This window comes from Diplotaxodon limnothrissa, linkage group LG5 (genome assembly GCF_057381915.1).
Source record: "Diplotaxodon limnothrissa isolate DT_005_m linkage group LG5, D_limnothrissa_male_GT1.1, whole genome shotgun sequence".
In the NCBI taxonomy this organism is placed as follows: Eukaryota; Metazoa; Chordata; class Actinopteri; order Cichliformes; family Cichlidae; genus Diplotaxodon; species Diplotaxodon limnothrissa.
The window spans coordinates 7,575,805-7,592,644 of record NC_140600.1 but is presented as its reverse complement, the minus strand read 5'-3'; the positions used below and the strand labels follow the sequence as shown (position 1 = coordinate 7,592,644).

The 16,840-nt window shown below is 42.6% G+C and overlaps 1 protein-coding gene across 1 annotated transcript; it reads right to left on the bottom strand.

Moving 5' to 3' along the window:
- Positions 1 to 1,488: 1,488 nt before the first annotated feature.
- On the bottom strand, positions 1,489 to 16,623 carry etnk2 (ethanolamine kinase 2). The gene is made up of 9 exons (XM_085353731.1): positions 16,261 to 16,623; positions 11,276 to 11,413; positions 11,066 to 11,187; positions 10,459 to 10,599; positions 6,866 to 7,008; positions 2,482 to 2,565; positions 2,229 to 2,389; positions 2,058 to 2,131; positions 1,489 to 1,764 (listed from the first exon to the last, which is right to left on the bottom strand). The coding sequence occupies exons 1-9, from the start codon at positions 16,405 to 16,407 to the stop codon at positions 1,692 to 1,694; spliced, it is 1,083 nt and encodes a 360-aa protein (XP_085209857.1). The 5' UTR covers positions 16,408 to 16,623; the 3' UTR covers positions 1,489 to 1,691.
- Positions 16,624 to 16,840: the final 217 nt, after the last annotated feature.

Below are 16,840 nucleotides of genomic sequence, written 5' to 3'. Positions count from 1 at the left end.
CGATTTTGCATATGACTGACAAAATCTGTGAGCCACATCTCAGAAAGAACTCGAGGCTTCAAAATGAGACTCTGCTCACCAATGGCTGACATCACAGTGCATTACATCACATTACATCCATCTTTTCTATACAGTCTATGTTTCACATTACACTCAATCTGTCTGGCCTTTTGAAAAAGGTGACAGGCTTGAACAGATACATTTCTGCTTAGTTAGGTGTTCAGTCAAAAGTTAAGCTGAAAAAAAATTATTTAATAACAAACAGACAAGCTAGATTTCAAAGAAGCCTGCTTTCTAAGCTGTGAGTACTTTTGTGCATTAATGATTTCTTCGTCTTTCAGAGTCAGATCTTTTTCCCAGGAAAACAGATCTCGTGACAGACACCCCCCCCCCAGCTAACCCACGCCAGATTCTTTTTGAAAGCTCCACTTGATTTGACCCCAGATAAAACTTATGCAATATGTAATTATGTAAGAAGTTTTGACACTAAATCTGAGATGAATAGAGTGGATTACAGCATGGGACTGAGACTGGGCTATGATTTCAGGACGGTTTGAAAAACAGATGCATAAACCTCCGCAGAGTAAAGGGAGAAGCAACCAAAGACCAAAACTGGGAACTGGTGACCGATCAAAGATGAAAGGGTATAAAGGGAGAGGAGGACATGGCACAGGGAGGATGACAGAGGTGGTGACTTTCCAAAATGTCTGGAAACCTTAAATGGAAAATTTAACAGAGCGATGCGCTGTAACCATAAAAGTCAAAAAGGTGGAAATAATGCTCAAGGACAGGAACACACACAGAGGTCTCGTCTTTGTAGCCATCCCCTCCACCTCCTTCAGTACCACTTTCCAAAGAGTTGTTAACCTGAGATGTTAAATACAAATAAATAAATGCACATTTAGCTTTCCATTTGCTGTTCCAAACACGTGGCGTTTGGCATGAAACACCAACTAACACGCAGACAAGTCTTACAATTCTAGCAGCATAAGCAGCAGCAGTTTGCTGTGAATAAGTGGAAGATGTGGTGAAAGAAGCTGAAAGTGCTTCAACAGGAAAAACAGGGGGCACAGGAAAGGACACCCCGAGGAAAGCTCAGTGCAGAAAGCTACGGGCACTTAGCACCAAAGGTGATGGAAAAAAAAACGAGAAAAGGTCACAATGTGTTAAAATATGTAGAGACAGAGGAAGGAACACACACAAGACACAAACATACAATGGGACTAACACCAGGCTGCACCTGTAGTCAGTTTCAGAAAACAAACCATCGCCCTGACACTCTTCAACCCTCTCCTTCCTCTTGTGACATCATTACCAGCGTTGTGGAACATTTTGGTGTCCTATCCCAAACACAGACCTCTCTACGCCTGGTTCAGCTGCTCTAAGAGGAAAAGCGTGACGCTTTTTCAACATATATTACAAACGCAGACGAATGCACTTGCACACATACACACATGAAAGTTTTGTCATTCTCGGGCTACAGCGGTGACGTACGTGGAGCTAAAGTTTGGGGGAATCAAAGAGTAATTGCGCTTGTTGCAGGAAAAGGATGCCAGGCTGACCGAGGAGTGGTCCATCAACAGCTGGCTCACAGAAGCGTCTTCATGGGAGAGGAAGTCCCAGCATTTAACCTTCAAACACACCTCCTTCTGGGCTCCTCTCCTCGTCCTTCTGGCTTCCGTCGCCTCCTCTCACTCTGGGATCTGCAGGGCCATCACTGCAGGTTTAGTCTTGAAGTACTGGTTGAAACGTAGCACGGCGTACCTGCAGACGGAGAGACAGAAAAGACTGATTTTTGACTTTGTCGCTTGCACAGAGATGTCTCTTCTCTAAGATTTCTTCTTGGAATGTTACAAATGTGTTCTTTAGATAAGATAAAAAAAAGTTTGTGGACACAATTTTTGGCAGATTGGTGAACCTTTGCCACATTCCCAAACACATTCAACCATGACTTGCTTAACTCATCTGCACGGATGTGGTGGTGTGTGCGTCTCTGTGTATGTGTGCGTGTACAGTCATGATGCTTAGTGCTAACCTCTTCACACACGCACACTTACCCCAGGAAGTCAAAATCGATGGAGGAGTATTTGGCTTGGATGAGAGCCCAGAAACCCCAAAAGAAGTGAGAAGCCTTGAGAGAAAACAAATGAGATATCAGATGTGTACCATGAAACAGCAGGGTTGAGCTTGCAAGAGATACTGTGTGCATCTGTCAACATCTGTCTCACCAGAGCAAACTTGTTGACCTGAACGTAGAGCGTCTCTAGCTCTCGCTGGCTGACCTCCTCTGTGTTCTTGGTGAAGAGTTTGTAAGCCTGCAGATACACCTTGAGCCACTCCATTTGCATCTCCCGACTAGGATAGAGTCCATAGTTCGGCTCAGTCATGCCTGAACAAACACATGGACGTGCAGTTGAAGGATAAGCTGTGCACCACCAACACATAACTAACTCATGTAAATCACACTGTGCTTTTGCTGACCTGCAAATTCATTGAAGTGGTTGCCAATGTCAAAGGCCTGGTAGTTGTAGCTGGAGTACTCATAGTCGATGAAGCGCACATGACCTTAAGGAGACCAGAGAAAGGAAAACACGTATGTTACATTATTATGCACGTGGTCATTTACAGCAAAGCTGAAGGGAAGCAATATGAAGCACTCTTCAGGTACTGCTGCCACATGCAGTGCACGGTCACATGACAGACAAAGTCAGAGACAGTTAAAAAGCCTGCTAGCTGTGCTGCCTCTTCACTCAAGTGCTACTGACTGAACCTGAAGAGCATCTTTACATGGAACCGCTGTGTGCTTCAGTTAATCTTCCTTTGTTGGGGCAGGGATTGTTTTTGATGGTCATCTTGAGACAGCAGGAAGTAGAGGGATTATGTGACTATTAGACGCACTGGAGGGACTTGTTGGTCAAACTGTACACCAGTCATCTACACCTGGATGACCGGAACAAGAGCCAGTGAACAACGCCTTTGCAACATTCATGGAAATTTACATGAATGCACTGAAAAACTGCAAATCTTTGATCTTTGTCTATAGTAACAACAGTCTGTCGTTACTATAGACAAGGAGCAGATATACAAAGACCAGATAGACAGACTTAGCTGGGCAAATTAGCATGAATCCACAAAAACTGAATAATGCTTGTGGCTAGGGCAGGGCGATATGGCCAAAAATATTTATCACGATATATATTTGAAAATTTGCGATAACGATATAACTGACGATATAATTGATGCGAGACAAAATACAACTCCACAACATTACTAGCGCAAAAAGACAACCTTCCATTTATTTTCACTTAAACAAGAAGCTGGTTTTTATGTACATTAAAGCTTTATAAAAATGTAACAGTGCAAATGCAAATTCCTTGCTGAAAGTTTAACCAAAAGGCATTTCCAGTAGAAATGGGCTGACATATCCTGAGCATAACCATGTATAATATCCACTGAAGTTAAAAAGAGGTGCTTTGCAACATTAAACTGCAGTGTGCAGTACGTATTTTTCGGACCATAAGGTGCACGGGATTATAAGGCACATTAAGCGAAACAAAGCAGTCAGATAAATCAAACTTTATTAAACTCATTCTTCTTGCTTCCTCCACTCCTGTACCATTGATTCATTAATGTTGAATTCTCTGGCAGCTGCTCTATTGCCATGTTGTTGCAGTATATTAATGACTAACCTCGTATTGTGGATGGATTATCTCAGTTGTTCTCCTGACTGAAGTTTGGTCCGTTTACAGCATCCTGCCATGCGATTGCATTTGTCTCTAACCATCAGGAACCTTCACGTTAACTTTTATAAGTGGAAAAGTGTTAGTGTTCGTCCTCCAGCTTCACTGTTTATGTTATGCTAACATAGCTGTGTCGCTAGCGATCACGTAGCACATCATTATATACCAGCTAGCCCAACTTCAGTAAATCTCTCAGTCAAAACATGCAATATCATGCTTAGGTAACTAGCGAAACTAGCGAGCTAACTTCCGCTAGCTTGCTGCTAACTTCTAACTCTGTTAAATGTAATACATTTTGTTTTCATGGATGCCTGGAAGTTAAACTTCATAGTTACACCTGGTAAAGCAGCAATGCTGATCGTTTTATTAAAGATGAAAGAATTTAGACAGTTTTTAACTCTCAGTGCAGTGTTCGTTTGACCTGAAGAATACGGATACCAGATACCCAGCCCTACTTGTGGCTCCAGAGGTGATTTAGTAACAATATGTATGACAGTAAATGCTGCCACCAATAACTTACTAACAACATATGCACAGCTTGTTGCTTATAATCTAAGCAAAGGTTTTTTATTTCTCGAACTGATGGGGACGGAGCAGGGAGTAGTCCTTTATATGAATCCTGAGCTGAGTCTTTACATAAAGTCTGTTTTATTACAAGCAGTTGCACTATATAAACCCAAAATATATATCAGCAGACCTGACCAAGCAGCATTTTGGAAGATCCTGATGAATGCAGTGTTAATGAAACCACTGCAACTGGTGCACAAGCATAACTACACACATCACGCTCATTCATTTTTTTCCTGTTTTGCTTCTTGTTTCACGCTGCATGTGTTTCTTGATCCTACAATAGAGAACTTTTTGAATTGTAGTACAAGAGGTGCTGTTGCAAATAGGGCTGGGCCATATTATACCGTTCACGGTAATACCGGTATAATGTTAGGCAACGAAAGGAAAATGAAATATCGCGGTAGAATATGAGTAAAACGCGCATGCGCAGTGCCTTTGTTTTCATACGCACATGGCCGATTGTTGAGTGAAACAGATGAACCAGAATTGGTTTGTAAAAATGGTGCAACTTCAGTGATGTGGAACTGGTTTGGTGTTTGTCCGTCAGATACACGACGAAGCACATTTTTTTGCAGAACATGCAAGCGGCCGTCGTTATTGTCGTATTTGTCGGGCTAAGATGCTCTTAAATCTGGGAGTAATCTGGGTCCTAAACTCCATAATTCTTCAGGTCAAACAAACACTGCAGCATCACTGAGAGTTAAAAACTGTCTCAATTCTTTCATCTTTAATAAAACGATCAGCATTGCTGCTTTACCAGGTGTAACTATGAAGTTTAACTTCCAGGCATCCATGAAAACAAAATTTATTACATTTAACGGAGTTAGAAGTTAGCAGGAAGCTAGCGGAAGTTAGCTCGCTAGTTTCGCTAGTTACCTAAGCATGATATTGCATGTTCTGACTGAGATTTCTAGAAAAATTCAAACGTACAGCTCTGCTATCACGTCCAACATAAATGAAGACAGGAAACTAAACAGCACTGACGTTTGTAGGGTTACTGAAGTTGGGCTAGGTGGTATATAATGATGTGCTACGTGATTGCTAGCGACACAGCTATGTTAGCATAACATAAACAGTGAAGCTGGAGGACGAACACTAACACTTTTCCACTTATAAAAGTTAACGTGAAGGTTCTTCATGGTTAGAGACAAATGCAATCGCATGGCAGGATGCTGTAAACGGACCAAACTTCAGTCAGGAGAACAACTGAGATAATCCATCCACAATACGAGGTTAGTCATTAATATACTGCAACAACATGGGAATAGAACAGCTGCCAGAGAATTCAACATTAATGAATCAATGGTACAGAAGTGGAGGAAGCAAGAAGAATGAGTTTAATAAAGTTTGATTTATCTGACTGCTTTGTTTCGCTTAATGTGCCTTATAATCCCGTGCACCTTATGGTCCGAAAAATGCGTACTGCACACTGCAGTTTAATGTTGCAAAGCACCTCTTTTTAACTTCAGTGGATATTATACATGGTTATGCTCAGGATATGTCAGCCCATTTCTACTGGAAATGCCTTTTGGTTAAACTTTCAGCAAGGAATTTGCATTTGCACTGTTACATTTTTATAAAGCTTTAATGTACATAAAAACCAGCTTCTTGTTTAAGTGAAAATAAATGGAAGGTTGTCTTTTTGCGCGAGTAATGTTGTGGAGTTGTATTTTGTCTCGCATCAATTATATTGTCAGTTATATCGTTATCGCAAATTTTCAAATATATATCGTGATAAATATTTTTGGCCATATCGCCCTGCTCTAGTTGCAAAGATCATGTTTCTGTTTTCCTTAAAACCTAGTAACCGCCAGATAAATCCTAGTTATTGGGAATGCTAACATTACGGCTGAATTAATTTGCTAACAGGCAAATGCTTTTCCCCCCAGAAACCAAACTAACATATAATATTTGTTTATGGGTGTTTCTTCTTCATTTGTAGAGCACACAAATCCTTTTTTCCGGTCATTGATGGTTATCAGCATGCTGCACTGTGCATCATGGCTAATGCTAACGTAGTCAGCTATTGTGGATTCAAGCTAATTTGTCCAGCTGTTTGCATTAGCCAAGCTGTGGTACAAAATATTAGAATTCTTAGTATTTTGTACCACAGCTTGGCGAACACATGTGACAACTATCTGTCTGTTTTGAAACTCCTCAAAGCCCAAGGCCATTTCTATAAATGTTAGCACAGACTGCCTAAAGAATAAAAGGAAACAACTGTAAAAGTCAGCATATGATATTAGAGAGCTGTATGTGTGCATGCTGGTTGTTATAGATGCACAAACAGAAAGTTATACTAAAAGGGAAATATTATGCAAATAAAGCATTACTTTAGTAACTCCCAACCTTTACATGTTAACACCAAAAGATGTTTTTGTGCTGGTGCAGGCAGTTAGTATAACATGCCTCACTTCTAGTGACCCAGCTGTCAATGATCCACTGGAATGGGGGCAGTGTGGGGAGTGAAGTTAGAAGTGCTGCTGCTCATTCTGGTTGTAAAATAGAATCACAGCCGTGAGACGAGAAGCTCAGATTAAGGCTCAGACACTTACCCTCTTTGCTGTTGTGGATGATGTTCTTGCAGAGCAGGTCATTGTGACAGAGCACCACAGGTGAGCCAAGTGTGGAAAGATGTTCCTTCATCCAAACCATCTCCTGCTCCAGCACCACCTTGCTGGGAACTTCCTGCTGTATTCTGGACAGGGAAGGAAATGGAGAGAAGGTCAGTGTAGTCGCGCACATTGTTGTGACAACCATTCAGAATAGCTGCACGCACAACACTGTGTCCACCTGTTAAGTAAGTATCACAGGAATACTTTCACTGGCCGTTTTTCACCTAAATAAAACACCTTTCATTATTTTGGTATCATGCCACGTGGGAACATATGTGAAATGAAAACAACTGAGTGCGACATGCACAGGCAGCACACACAAGCTCAGTGGGGCTCTGGCCTGCTGACTCCTGGGAACACAGTTGCAGAGAAACAAGTTCTCAGTGGACCCTCCTGGTGCTGGAGTCACTGTTATTACGGCTACATTACACCTCATTTCCTGAGTTTTCAGACCTGACTACCAACATCTGATCTGCGATTTATTCCACACTGTACTTGAAATAATAACCTGGAGACCGCTGGAAGCACTGTGAGAATCATGTTCTTTGATTTCTCCAGTGCCTTCAACACCATTCTTCCCTCGGTTCTAAAGGACAAGCTGGTGAACTCTGGAGTGGACCATCACCTCACTACCTGGATCCTGGACTACCTCACCGACCGACCACAGTATGTGAGGACTCAGGGCTTTGTGTCGGACAGGGTCGTCTGCAGTACGGGGGCCCCACAGGGAACGGTTCTGGCTCCGTTCCTCTTCACCATCTACACTGCAGACTTCTCCCACAATTCCACCCAGTGCTTCCTGCAGAAGTTCTCTGATGACTCTGCAATAGTCGGCCTCATCACTGATGGGGACGACAAGGAGTACAGAGGTCTGACCCAAGACTTTGTGGACTGGTGCCAGCTGAACTACCTCCAGATCAACGCCAGTAAAACCAAGGAACTGGTGGTAGACTTCCGCAGGCACAAGCATTCTCCACTGCAACCACTGAACATCCAAGGTATGGACATTGAGGCTGTGGACAGCTACAGGTACCTTGGTGTTCATCTGAACAATAGACTGGACTGGACTCATAACTCAGACGCCCTCTACAGGAAAGGGCAGAGCAGGCTGTACCTGCTGCGGAGACTCAGGTCGTTTGGAGTGGAGGGCCCACTCCTGAAGACCTTCTATGACTCTGTTGTGGCTTCTGCTATCTTTTATGGCGTGGTCTGCTGGGGCGGCAGCATCTCTGCTGGGGACAGGAAGAGACTGAACAGGGTGATCCGAAGGGCCAGCTCTGTTCTAGGATGCCCTCTGGACCCAGTGGAGGTGATGAGTGACAGGAGAACGGCGGCTAAGCTGTCATCCCTGATGGACAACATCTCCCACCCCATGCAGCAGACTGTGACAGCACTGAGCAGCTCCTTCAGTGGCAGACTGCGACACCCACGGTGTGGGACGGAGAGATTTCGCAGGTCTTTCCTCCCCACTGCTGTCAGACTCCATAATAAAGACTTTAACTGATCAAGCACACACATCCATACATATGCAATAACACTAAGTGCAATAATCCTTTCTGTCATCGTTGTATTTTTACTCAGTTGTATATAGTATTTGTATTTGTATTCTATTCTTATCTTATTGTATATTTATTTTATTTTATTCTACTGTATATAGTATTTTATTTTATTCTATTCTGTACAGTTGTGTACTGTATTTATTCTTATTGTATTCTAATTTTTGCCTCATAACTTTTGCACTGTCCACTTCCTGCTGTGACAAAACAAATTTCCCACGTGTGGGACTAATAAAGGTTATCTTATCTTATCTTATAAACATTCATGCATATCCTGCACCAGTATTTATATAAATCTTTGCTCTTCTCATCTGTGTGCACATGACACAAACCTACTGAGGCTTCACGCATCACGAAGGGTTCAGCCCAGCTAAGATTGTGTAGTCTGATCTGATGGTAGTCCAAAGGTGGTCTTACTAGATAGCAGAGAAAGAGCTAAGGTAGTCTCATCCAAGCAAAAGCTAAGAGTGCTGAGTAGAAACCCCTTTGTTAAATGTAATGGGCTTATGTGGATTACTCCAGTATCAATCTGAAGACAGTCTGAGCTCAGAGAAAACCAGTGTGCACACAGGATGCACCCTCTCCTCTCAGATTTCCATCTAGCTAGCTCTCTCTCTGACACTCACTCAAACTTAACTAATCTAACATGTCATCCACAAAGGAAATGTTACTGAAATGATTCTGATTTAGACTAAATGCTACAAATAACACCGGCCTATTAAAATGAAGCGCAACATGAGGGCTTCTCAGATAGCAGTGTGCAACAAGTGTCTGCTGTCCAGGACCAGGGACTCTAGCTGTCTGTGTTACCAAGGACGGGATAAAGTGATCTGATAGACCGGGCTAAGCAAACATCTGCTGGCCCACTGAATGCCAAACACTCCCTAATCCAGTCTGCTATTATTGTTACAGTTATATAAGCCACATGCTGGACTTAATCTAACAGGGAAGAGAACAAAGATATTAGCTGGGACTGGGCAGCTGGCCAGGTTATAAAATGGTATACTTTATCTGCTCCACATGTCTCTGCCATGCTATCCTCCTTATTATATAGAGATGAATTTACATTTTCATTAAACACACTTCTAGGTAAGGCTGGGAAATTACATCTCTATTACATCTCATCTTTTGGCTGACAAATATCTTGGTGTTTTCTATGCTGCAAGCCAAGTGTTCAGTTTTATGCTAAAGCTACAAGTCAACGATATTTTACTCATATAAAACACAAAGATAAGATTAAAAAGTTTACTGTCTCCATGCTGCTTTGACATATTTCAGTAGAAATATAAAGCTTGCTCCATTGTTGTAATGAGCTAATTAGCATAGCAATAACATTATTGTGTCATTGGTTAATTCTGCCCGGCGTCTGACCTTAGCACATGTTTACTTCTCTCTACAGACTTGATTTGGGCTATATCCCATATGCTGTCAAATCATGCGACTTTGCAGTATGTGTGCTTGCAATGGAACAGGAGACCTTGTATTTGCAGCAGAGCACCTAACTCTCTTCTACTGAGACTAGCTAAGGTGTATTGCTTATTTAGTCCTACGTGCTTTTTAAACAAACCTGGAAAAAAAAAAGAGAACTTGAGTCAGTGCCGAGTATTTCAGCTGCGTGACAGTCTTAATTGCTAACGCATTCTCAAATGGACAGTGCTGTGCCAACAGGAACATTTGTTAGCCTTCAAACCCAGAAATAATGTTAAAGTTTATATTTGGACATCAATACATGAACCGCACAGGATACAGTCGTACGCTTTTTGCAGTTATCTCTGTCATTTTTTATGCAAAGAAAGCCCAACTACCCCACTGCTTCATCACGGAGAACTTGCAGAATATTTCAGGCTCTATGCAAACAGCTTATGTTCTCATTTAACAGGAAACTCATGCTGGGCTTTATGGACTATTTGCATCATTATCACGGTGATAATGATAACCTTAACTTTGAGCTTTGAAAGTAGATAAGCAGGAGCTCACCTGATGTTGGAGGCTTGCTCTGTGAATTCTGTGGCTACAAGTGAGAAATATTTCCGCATCTTGATCCAGAGGTTGGGTTTGGGGATGCAGCCGTTGTGTGCATGGATGGCGTGGATACGAGCCATTTCCCTGGCTATCAGCCTAAGCGGAGACAGACAGAACAAGGTTACAGTCGTGGCAAGATTTCAACTACAGACCATTAGTATCTAGTTGTAAAGAATCCCCACAGTACAGTGGCAGAGTGTCCTACTTCATTTATCTACAAGGACAAATTTTGGTTACAGAGTTCCTGGAGATAGTTGAATTAAAACAAGAAAATACATAATGTCCACTACACAGAGCTGACGTCCACAATGTTTTGACTGTTTCACAGTCAAAACATTGTGTTACCAGATAAAGCATTCCCTCTAAATGTTGCGTTTCAGCTCAGAACCTTGTGGAATTGTCCGTTTTCTTCATTATACAGTTCTTTTTTTGTGTGTCCTGTGCATTTCTCCATGTGTCTAATCTTTGTTGTATGAGGCAGAAAAGCACTGATGTTAAAATTTTCACCATCTTTGAGTAAACTCAAAAAACCCATTCAAACATTGCTGTGACAAATTCACACCTGAGCAGAGTAGGATCTCTGACATCCTGCGTTCCAAGTGCATCTCCCTGCATGAACTCATAGCAGATGCCATTTAGAAAGGTGCAGTAGAGGCGAGGAGCACAACCATTAGCATGCAGCACCTAGGAGACACAAAAAGATGACAATGAGGTAGGAGCAAACAACTGCTTACGTTAATTAATTTAGGACTCTGCAACGCGGCAACACTACCTGAAAGCTCTTAAGCTCATTGTCTCGGTCCACAATCAGCTCTGTTTTGTTTCCATATACTCGGACCAGGACTACGTCATTTGGACTGTCGTCCACGTAGCAGCCCACTAGCTTGTTGGTGGTTCCATCGGTGAAGAGCTGGAAAAAGATGAAACCACATCTCGTCTCAAACAGAGCCTCTGATTGTACAGCGCCATGGTGCTTCAGGACTGTTTTCCTGAAAGCTATTAGTTACCTCTAAGTCAACATCAACCCTGAAGACACCATACAGCTTTGACCTACATGAGATGAATATGTCAGAACGCCTCCGCAGGGTTCACAGAAGACTTGAGCTAAATGTTGAAGTGGTTTTTAAGTCATCTTACTAAGATTTTGTTTGAATAATAGTTGTACAAGAACATGAGAACAGGGCATGGTCAGTCTGTGTTAGCAAGAGCAGTGTATGGACAGTGACATGGAGAGGGATATTACAGTAGGGCATAAAACTCATCAAAAATGAATGCACACTACAGAGTGTAGTGGTTCAACAGCCCTCTGCAGCGGTCTACACAGATACAGTCCTCAGATAGAGTCATCTGCCACCATGTTCTCGACAAGTGGTTGAGTGTTTGTGTGGCATCCACCAAGCCCACTTGTCCCCTTACGCTGATGACGATGATGACATACCAACATTATACTGAGTTACTCCTTTTAGCCTAAGAGGAAACATTTTTATCTTGATCATATCATCCTGGACGGTACGGTGGTGCAGTAGTTACAACTGTCACGTCACAGCAAGAAGGTCCAGGGTTCAAATCCATCAACTGTGTGGACCTTGCATATTCTGCTAGTGCCTGCGTGGGTGCTCCCCATGTATTCTGATTTCCTCCCACAGTCCAAAGGTTAACTGGTGATGTTCTCTATCTGGCTACAGGATGTTTTTTAAGCTTGTAATGTACACCCAGTATTTGTTTCATATCGGCTCACGTTCACATTGTAAACGAACTGTAAATGAACCTCTCTGGAGTTCGTTTGGACTTTGGACTGTTGGTTCTTGGTGTGGTTGTTTTGGTCCACATGTGAGTGCAGTTACTATGTTCACATCCACACAAACAAACCGCACCAGTTGGGAAAACGAACCAGAGTTCAATTAAAACGGACTAAACAGCGTAGGTGTAAAAACACCCTGAGTGTTCCTTCATATCACTGGTGAAGACTTCTTGCACGTCGCCTGATCAGTCTTAAAGAGTGATGCTGTCAACAAGCTGAGTCAAATGCTTTTTCTAAAATGAAAAGTTAGCAAAAAGCCTTGTGTGTTTGAAACTTGGCCTTAAAAAACAAAAAAATCGGAGTGACAGCGTGGCTCCAGTGGACAGTGGTGGGCTGGTCCGTCCCGCTGCAGCGGACACAATAACAACATACACACTGCCTGCATCTCCCCCCAAGGACCAGACGCTCACTCACGCATATCTGGCATTCCACACGTGGCTCACCACAAAGATGGGCGACAGACATCCCTGTTATGACTATTCATACACAAGCATACACGCCTTTGCCAAAACGTGACTGATCCCTTCTGCCCGCCACACAATACGCTGCTAAGACCTACGATCAATACATCGACAGACAGCGATAAGCTTGGACCCAGACAGAGGTAAACATTCTGCCATATACTGCTTGCATGGGACATTGATGGTGGCATCCCCCCCTCAACCACCCCACTACCAATAACCAGCTCCCTGTAGGGTGGCCTCACTGTACAGGCTGGAACAGGTTTCCTTTGACGTGAATCTTTGAGTCTTCGTTATGTGAAACTTGTAAGAGGAGACCATTTCTCTGTCGCTGCAGGCACTCTGCCATTTTCAGGAAGTGTGTGGATGTTTGGCAATAGACAATAAAAATCTCCCTGTCCAGGTGGCAGGGCCGGTCAGGTCTTCCTGTTAGCAGTGCAGGTGTATAAATCTACTGTCAGAGTGGTAGTCGTTGAGAGAAGTTTTGCCAGTCTGGCCTGGAAAAGTTGAGATAAACACGGTCACATCCTCAGCTGCAGGTGGCTGTTGTGCAAGGCCCAGGGAGAGGAGTAACCAGGATGTAAATACAGGGCTGAAGCAGCTGGGCTTAGACTGTGCCACTGAGGACTTTTAACAGTTCTGTAGCGCTCACTGCTCCAAAAACTTTGACCCAGCTACGACACAACAGTTACTAGATCCTTTTACCTGGAATCAATTATGCATTTTTCTTTCCCTGATGAGTCAAGTCTCTGTGGATTACCTAACACCACCACACTTCTAGGGAAATCTTTTAAAAAAAGACTTCTTGGAACCACATCTGCCACCAACTGTTATTATATTACAATGAATAAAGGTGCTGATACGCACCATTGTCTACATACCCAATGGTACAATATGTCATGACGTTGTTATAGGGGTGGATGTTTAGCTCATGGCCTATATTATTAAAGCACATTGTTATTATCGTCCCACATCAAAGTATAAGCAAAAGCACAAACCTGAGGTAGGCCTATGACGATGAATTCCATATAAGAGTTTCCTTCAACTTTGTAAATCAACATCAAGGCTTTACTTCCAACCTTTTAACTTTGCATTAAACAGGGGATTAATTTGCAAATATTAGATATAGATTTTAATCCCACAGTAGGGAAATTCACTTGTTACAGGAGCATGAGGGTCCGAAAAAAAGGGAATTATAGATGTATTCAAAAACAATAAAAATAAACAAATAAGGTACTAAAAAAAAAAAAAAAAAAAGTTAAACCTGCTAAAAATTAAGATCAATACAATTCATACAATTTTTCTCCTGTTGACTCTCAGGCCTGATCACTCCATCAAGACAAAATGATTTCCACTGTTTAAAAATTCGTGACAACTACTCAATAAAAGTTCAGCTCTAACATAACGAATGAATAAATCGTCCAGTATCTGATAATGGGATGCAGGGGCACCAGGCTAAGCAGGGAGCCCAGATCTCCCTCTCACCAACCAGCGAGCCCTCCAGTTTATCCGGGGACTTATTGGGGTGTTTCCAGGCCAGCCGAGAGACAGAATCTCTCCAGCGTGTCCTTGGTCTGCCCCATGCCTCCTCCAGGTAGGACGTACCCAACTGAAACACCTTACCCAGAAGGCAATACCTCAACTGACTCCTTTCGATGTGGAGGAACAGCGGCTCTGCTCTGAACCCCTCCCAAATGACTCAATTCCTCTTCCTATGCTAATGGAGAGCTTATCTACAGTTCGGAGAAAGCTCATTTGCAAAGCATGCATCTGCGATCTCATTCTGCCTGGTTCTGCCGGAGGTTTCTTCCTGTTAAAAGGGAGTTTTTCCTTCCCACTGTTGCCAAAGTGCTTCCTCATAGGGGGTCATATGATTGTTGGGTTTTTCTCTGTATCTATGAAGCGCCTTGAGGCGACTTATGTTGTGATTTGGCGCTATATAAATAAAATTGAATTGAATTGAATTCTTTCCCCTTTAAAAGAACCAACAATGTCCTGTCTGCCTGCATCTGAATTTGTATTCTCAGATGGCTGGCATCACCATCAGCCCACATACCATAACAGTAGATGGCTTTTGTATGGATAAAAGGATAAAAGTTTTCAAACTACCACATGTAAATCTTACGGTTTGCTGACTTAGACTTTTACAGTGCAGGGTCACTAAAATTCCAGTAGTAATAATTTGTGACATTAATGTTATGACATAACAGTAAAGTATTTTTCCATTGTCAGGTAAATCATTTTTACAGTTTAAATGAGCTGCCACTAACAGCCTGGGCTGCTGGTGAGAAGCAATGATTGGTGGGATTTGACCTGTAAGGCAGGGTTGGCAGAGGTGTGCTCACGTGTTGGTGCCCGATCTACAGCAGCTATAAATAAATGCTGATTAGCACATCTAGTAGCACAGTAACTATTACGCTAAATTAAACTCAAAGTTCAAATGATTGCTGGAGGGCAAGCAGTACTGTTTTTGCCATTCAGGTGGGCGTGTCCCAGTAATCTGACATCACCTGAAAGCTAGAGAGACATGTTGGCTTGCTAATGCCCATCAGTGATAAGATACATATGACTGGGGCTGATGTTTAATCTCTGCTTTTGTAGCTGAGGAAATGTTCAAAGAGACGAAAGACTTTAAAACACTTGGAAAAAAAAGTTTTTTATTTTACTTGTATAAAATGGGAACAACAACAATATTATCCGGAGACTCAGCCTATTTGCTATATCCTCTGTAGTGGACATAGTAAAACTGGAAGATGTTTTTTCCCAACGGTTCTTTGTTTATTAAAACACACACACACACACACACACTTACACTTCTTTAGTACTATTTTTTAAGAAAACATTTAAACGGTTTAAAAGAAGAGACTGTATATCTTGGCCTCCAACATGTACACTCCATTGAAGTCCAAAATCTAGTGTGTCTAATATCATTAGGATTCACACACATGTATTTGGGAAGAAACGAGACACAACAATCAGCTGCAGGCTATAATGAACACAAAGCTCAGGGACCTGCTGTAACACAGTCTGTCCCTTTGAACTAGTAATTATTACCAATCACCGTGTTCCTCTATCAAACTGACCATCGCGCCACCATCAGCTGTCCTCCAACACCAAGATGACAGCGCGACTTATACCAGCTTTCACACCGTCTTTAAGTGCCCTACGCGATGTGCACTTTGGGCATACACTACAGATAAGAAGCGTACCAAGCTTTGGGACATCCTGGTGCAAGTTTGCTAATTAATTAGAACACCTTGATAGCTACGGTAACCTATAAATGTAAATTTTCTCTAAAGCAAAACCAATTTAAACTTCTTAGTTGGTAAAGAAAATAGAAATAGTCAACTATAGGCGGTGCAATAAAATTAATTCAGCTAGGCGACATGTCAGGTTGCCACGACCCTCCTACTAGCTTGCCGGTGATGCTGCAAAGCTGTCAATCCTTTCCTAGCCTAGCATAATCAGTACAGCTAGCTTTGCGGCTAACGTTACCTTGGTCTTGACGTCGCTCGAGTCCCACGCCGGTCTCAGCTCTTTAATGAGCTTCATCGCTCCCTCCGTTACGTTGCGCTCGTCCACGAAAACTGGGATTTTTCTAATTACCGGCGAGCCCACGGGTACATGTATTTGCGTCTCCATCCTGCAGCGATTTCTCTGAAACGTTAATTTCCAAGCCCTTGGCGTAAATTTCTAAAAAAAAATTGCACCATACGAGTGCCGCTTGGTTTAGAAGTAAGTGTTGGTGTGGTTTTTGTGAGTGACCTAAGACTGGCTCAAGAGATTTAACACGCTGCTGTAACGTTGAGTTGAAAGCGGTACAGATGTACGATGAAACTGCCGGGTACTGATGGTCGTCGCCGGTTTTCTTAGGAGTCAGCCAACTGTACCATTTCCTCCTAATTGGCTCCGCCCGCCCGGGATCATCCGATTGTACCGCCGGTTGAGACGCACTGCATTCGAGCACGCCCATTACTTCCGAAGATGCCCGAGCAGTGCCGGGTTCAGCCGAATGATAGCTGATAAAATGGAAAAATGAATTTTGAAAGTGAAGCCTGGAATTAGTGATGGGACG

Bases quoted from the DNA above. Each gene is read 5' to 3' on its own strand.
- etnk2 (XM_085353731.1), bottom strand. From the start codon at position 16,407: ATGGAGACGCAAATACATGTACCCGTGGGCTCGCCGGTAATTAGAAAA. The intron at 11,414-16,260 runs GTAACGTTAGCC...ATCTTTTTCCAG, and splicing joins CGAGCGACGTCAAGACCAAG to CTCTTCACCGATGGAACCAC. The intron at 1,765-2,057 runs GTAAGTGTGCGT...CTCCGTCTGCAG, and splicing joins ATCGATTTTGACTTCCTGGG to GTACGCCGTGCTACGTTTCA.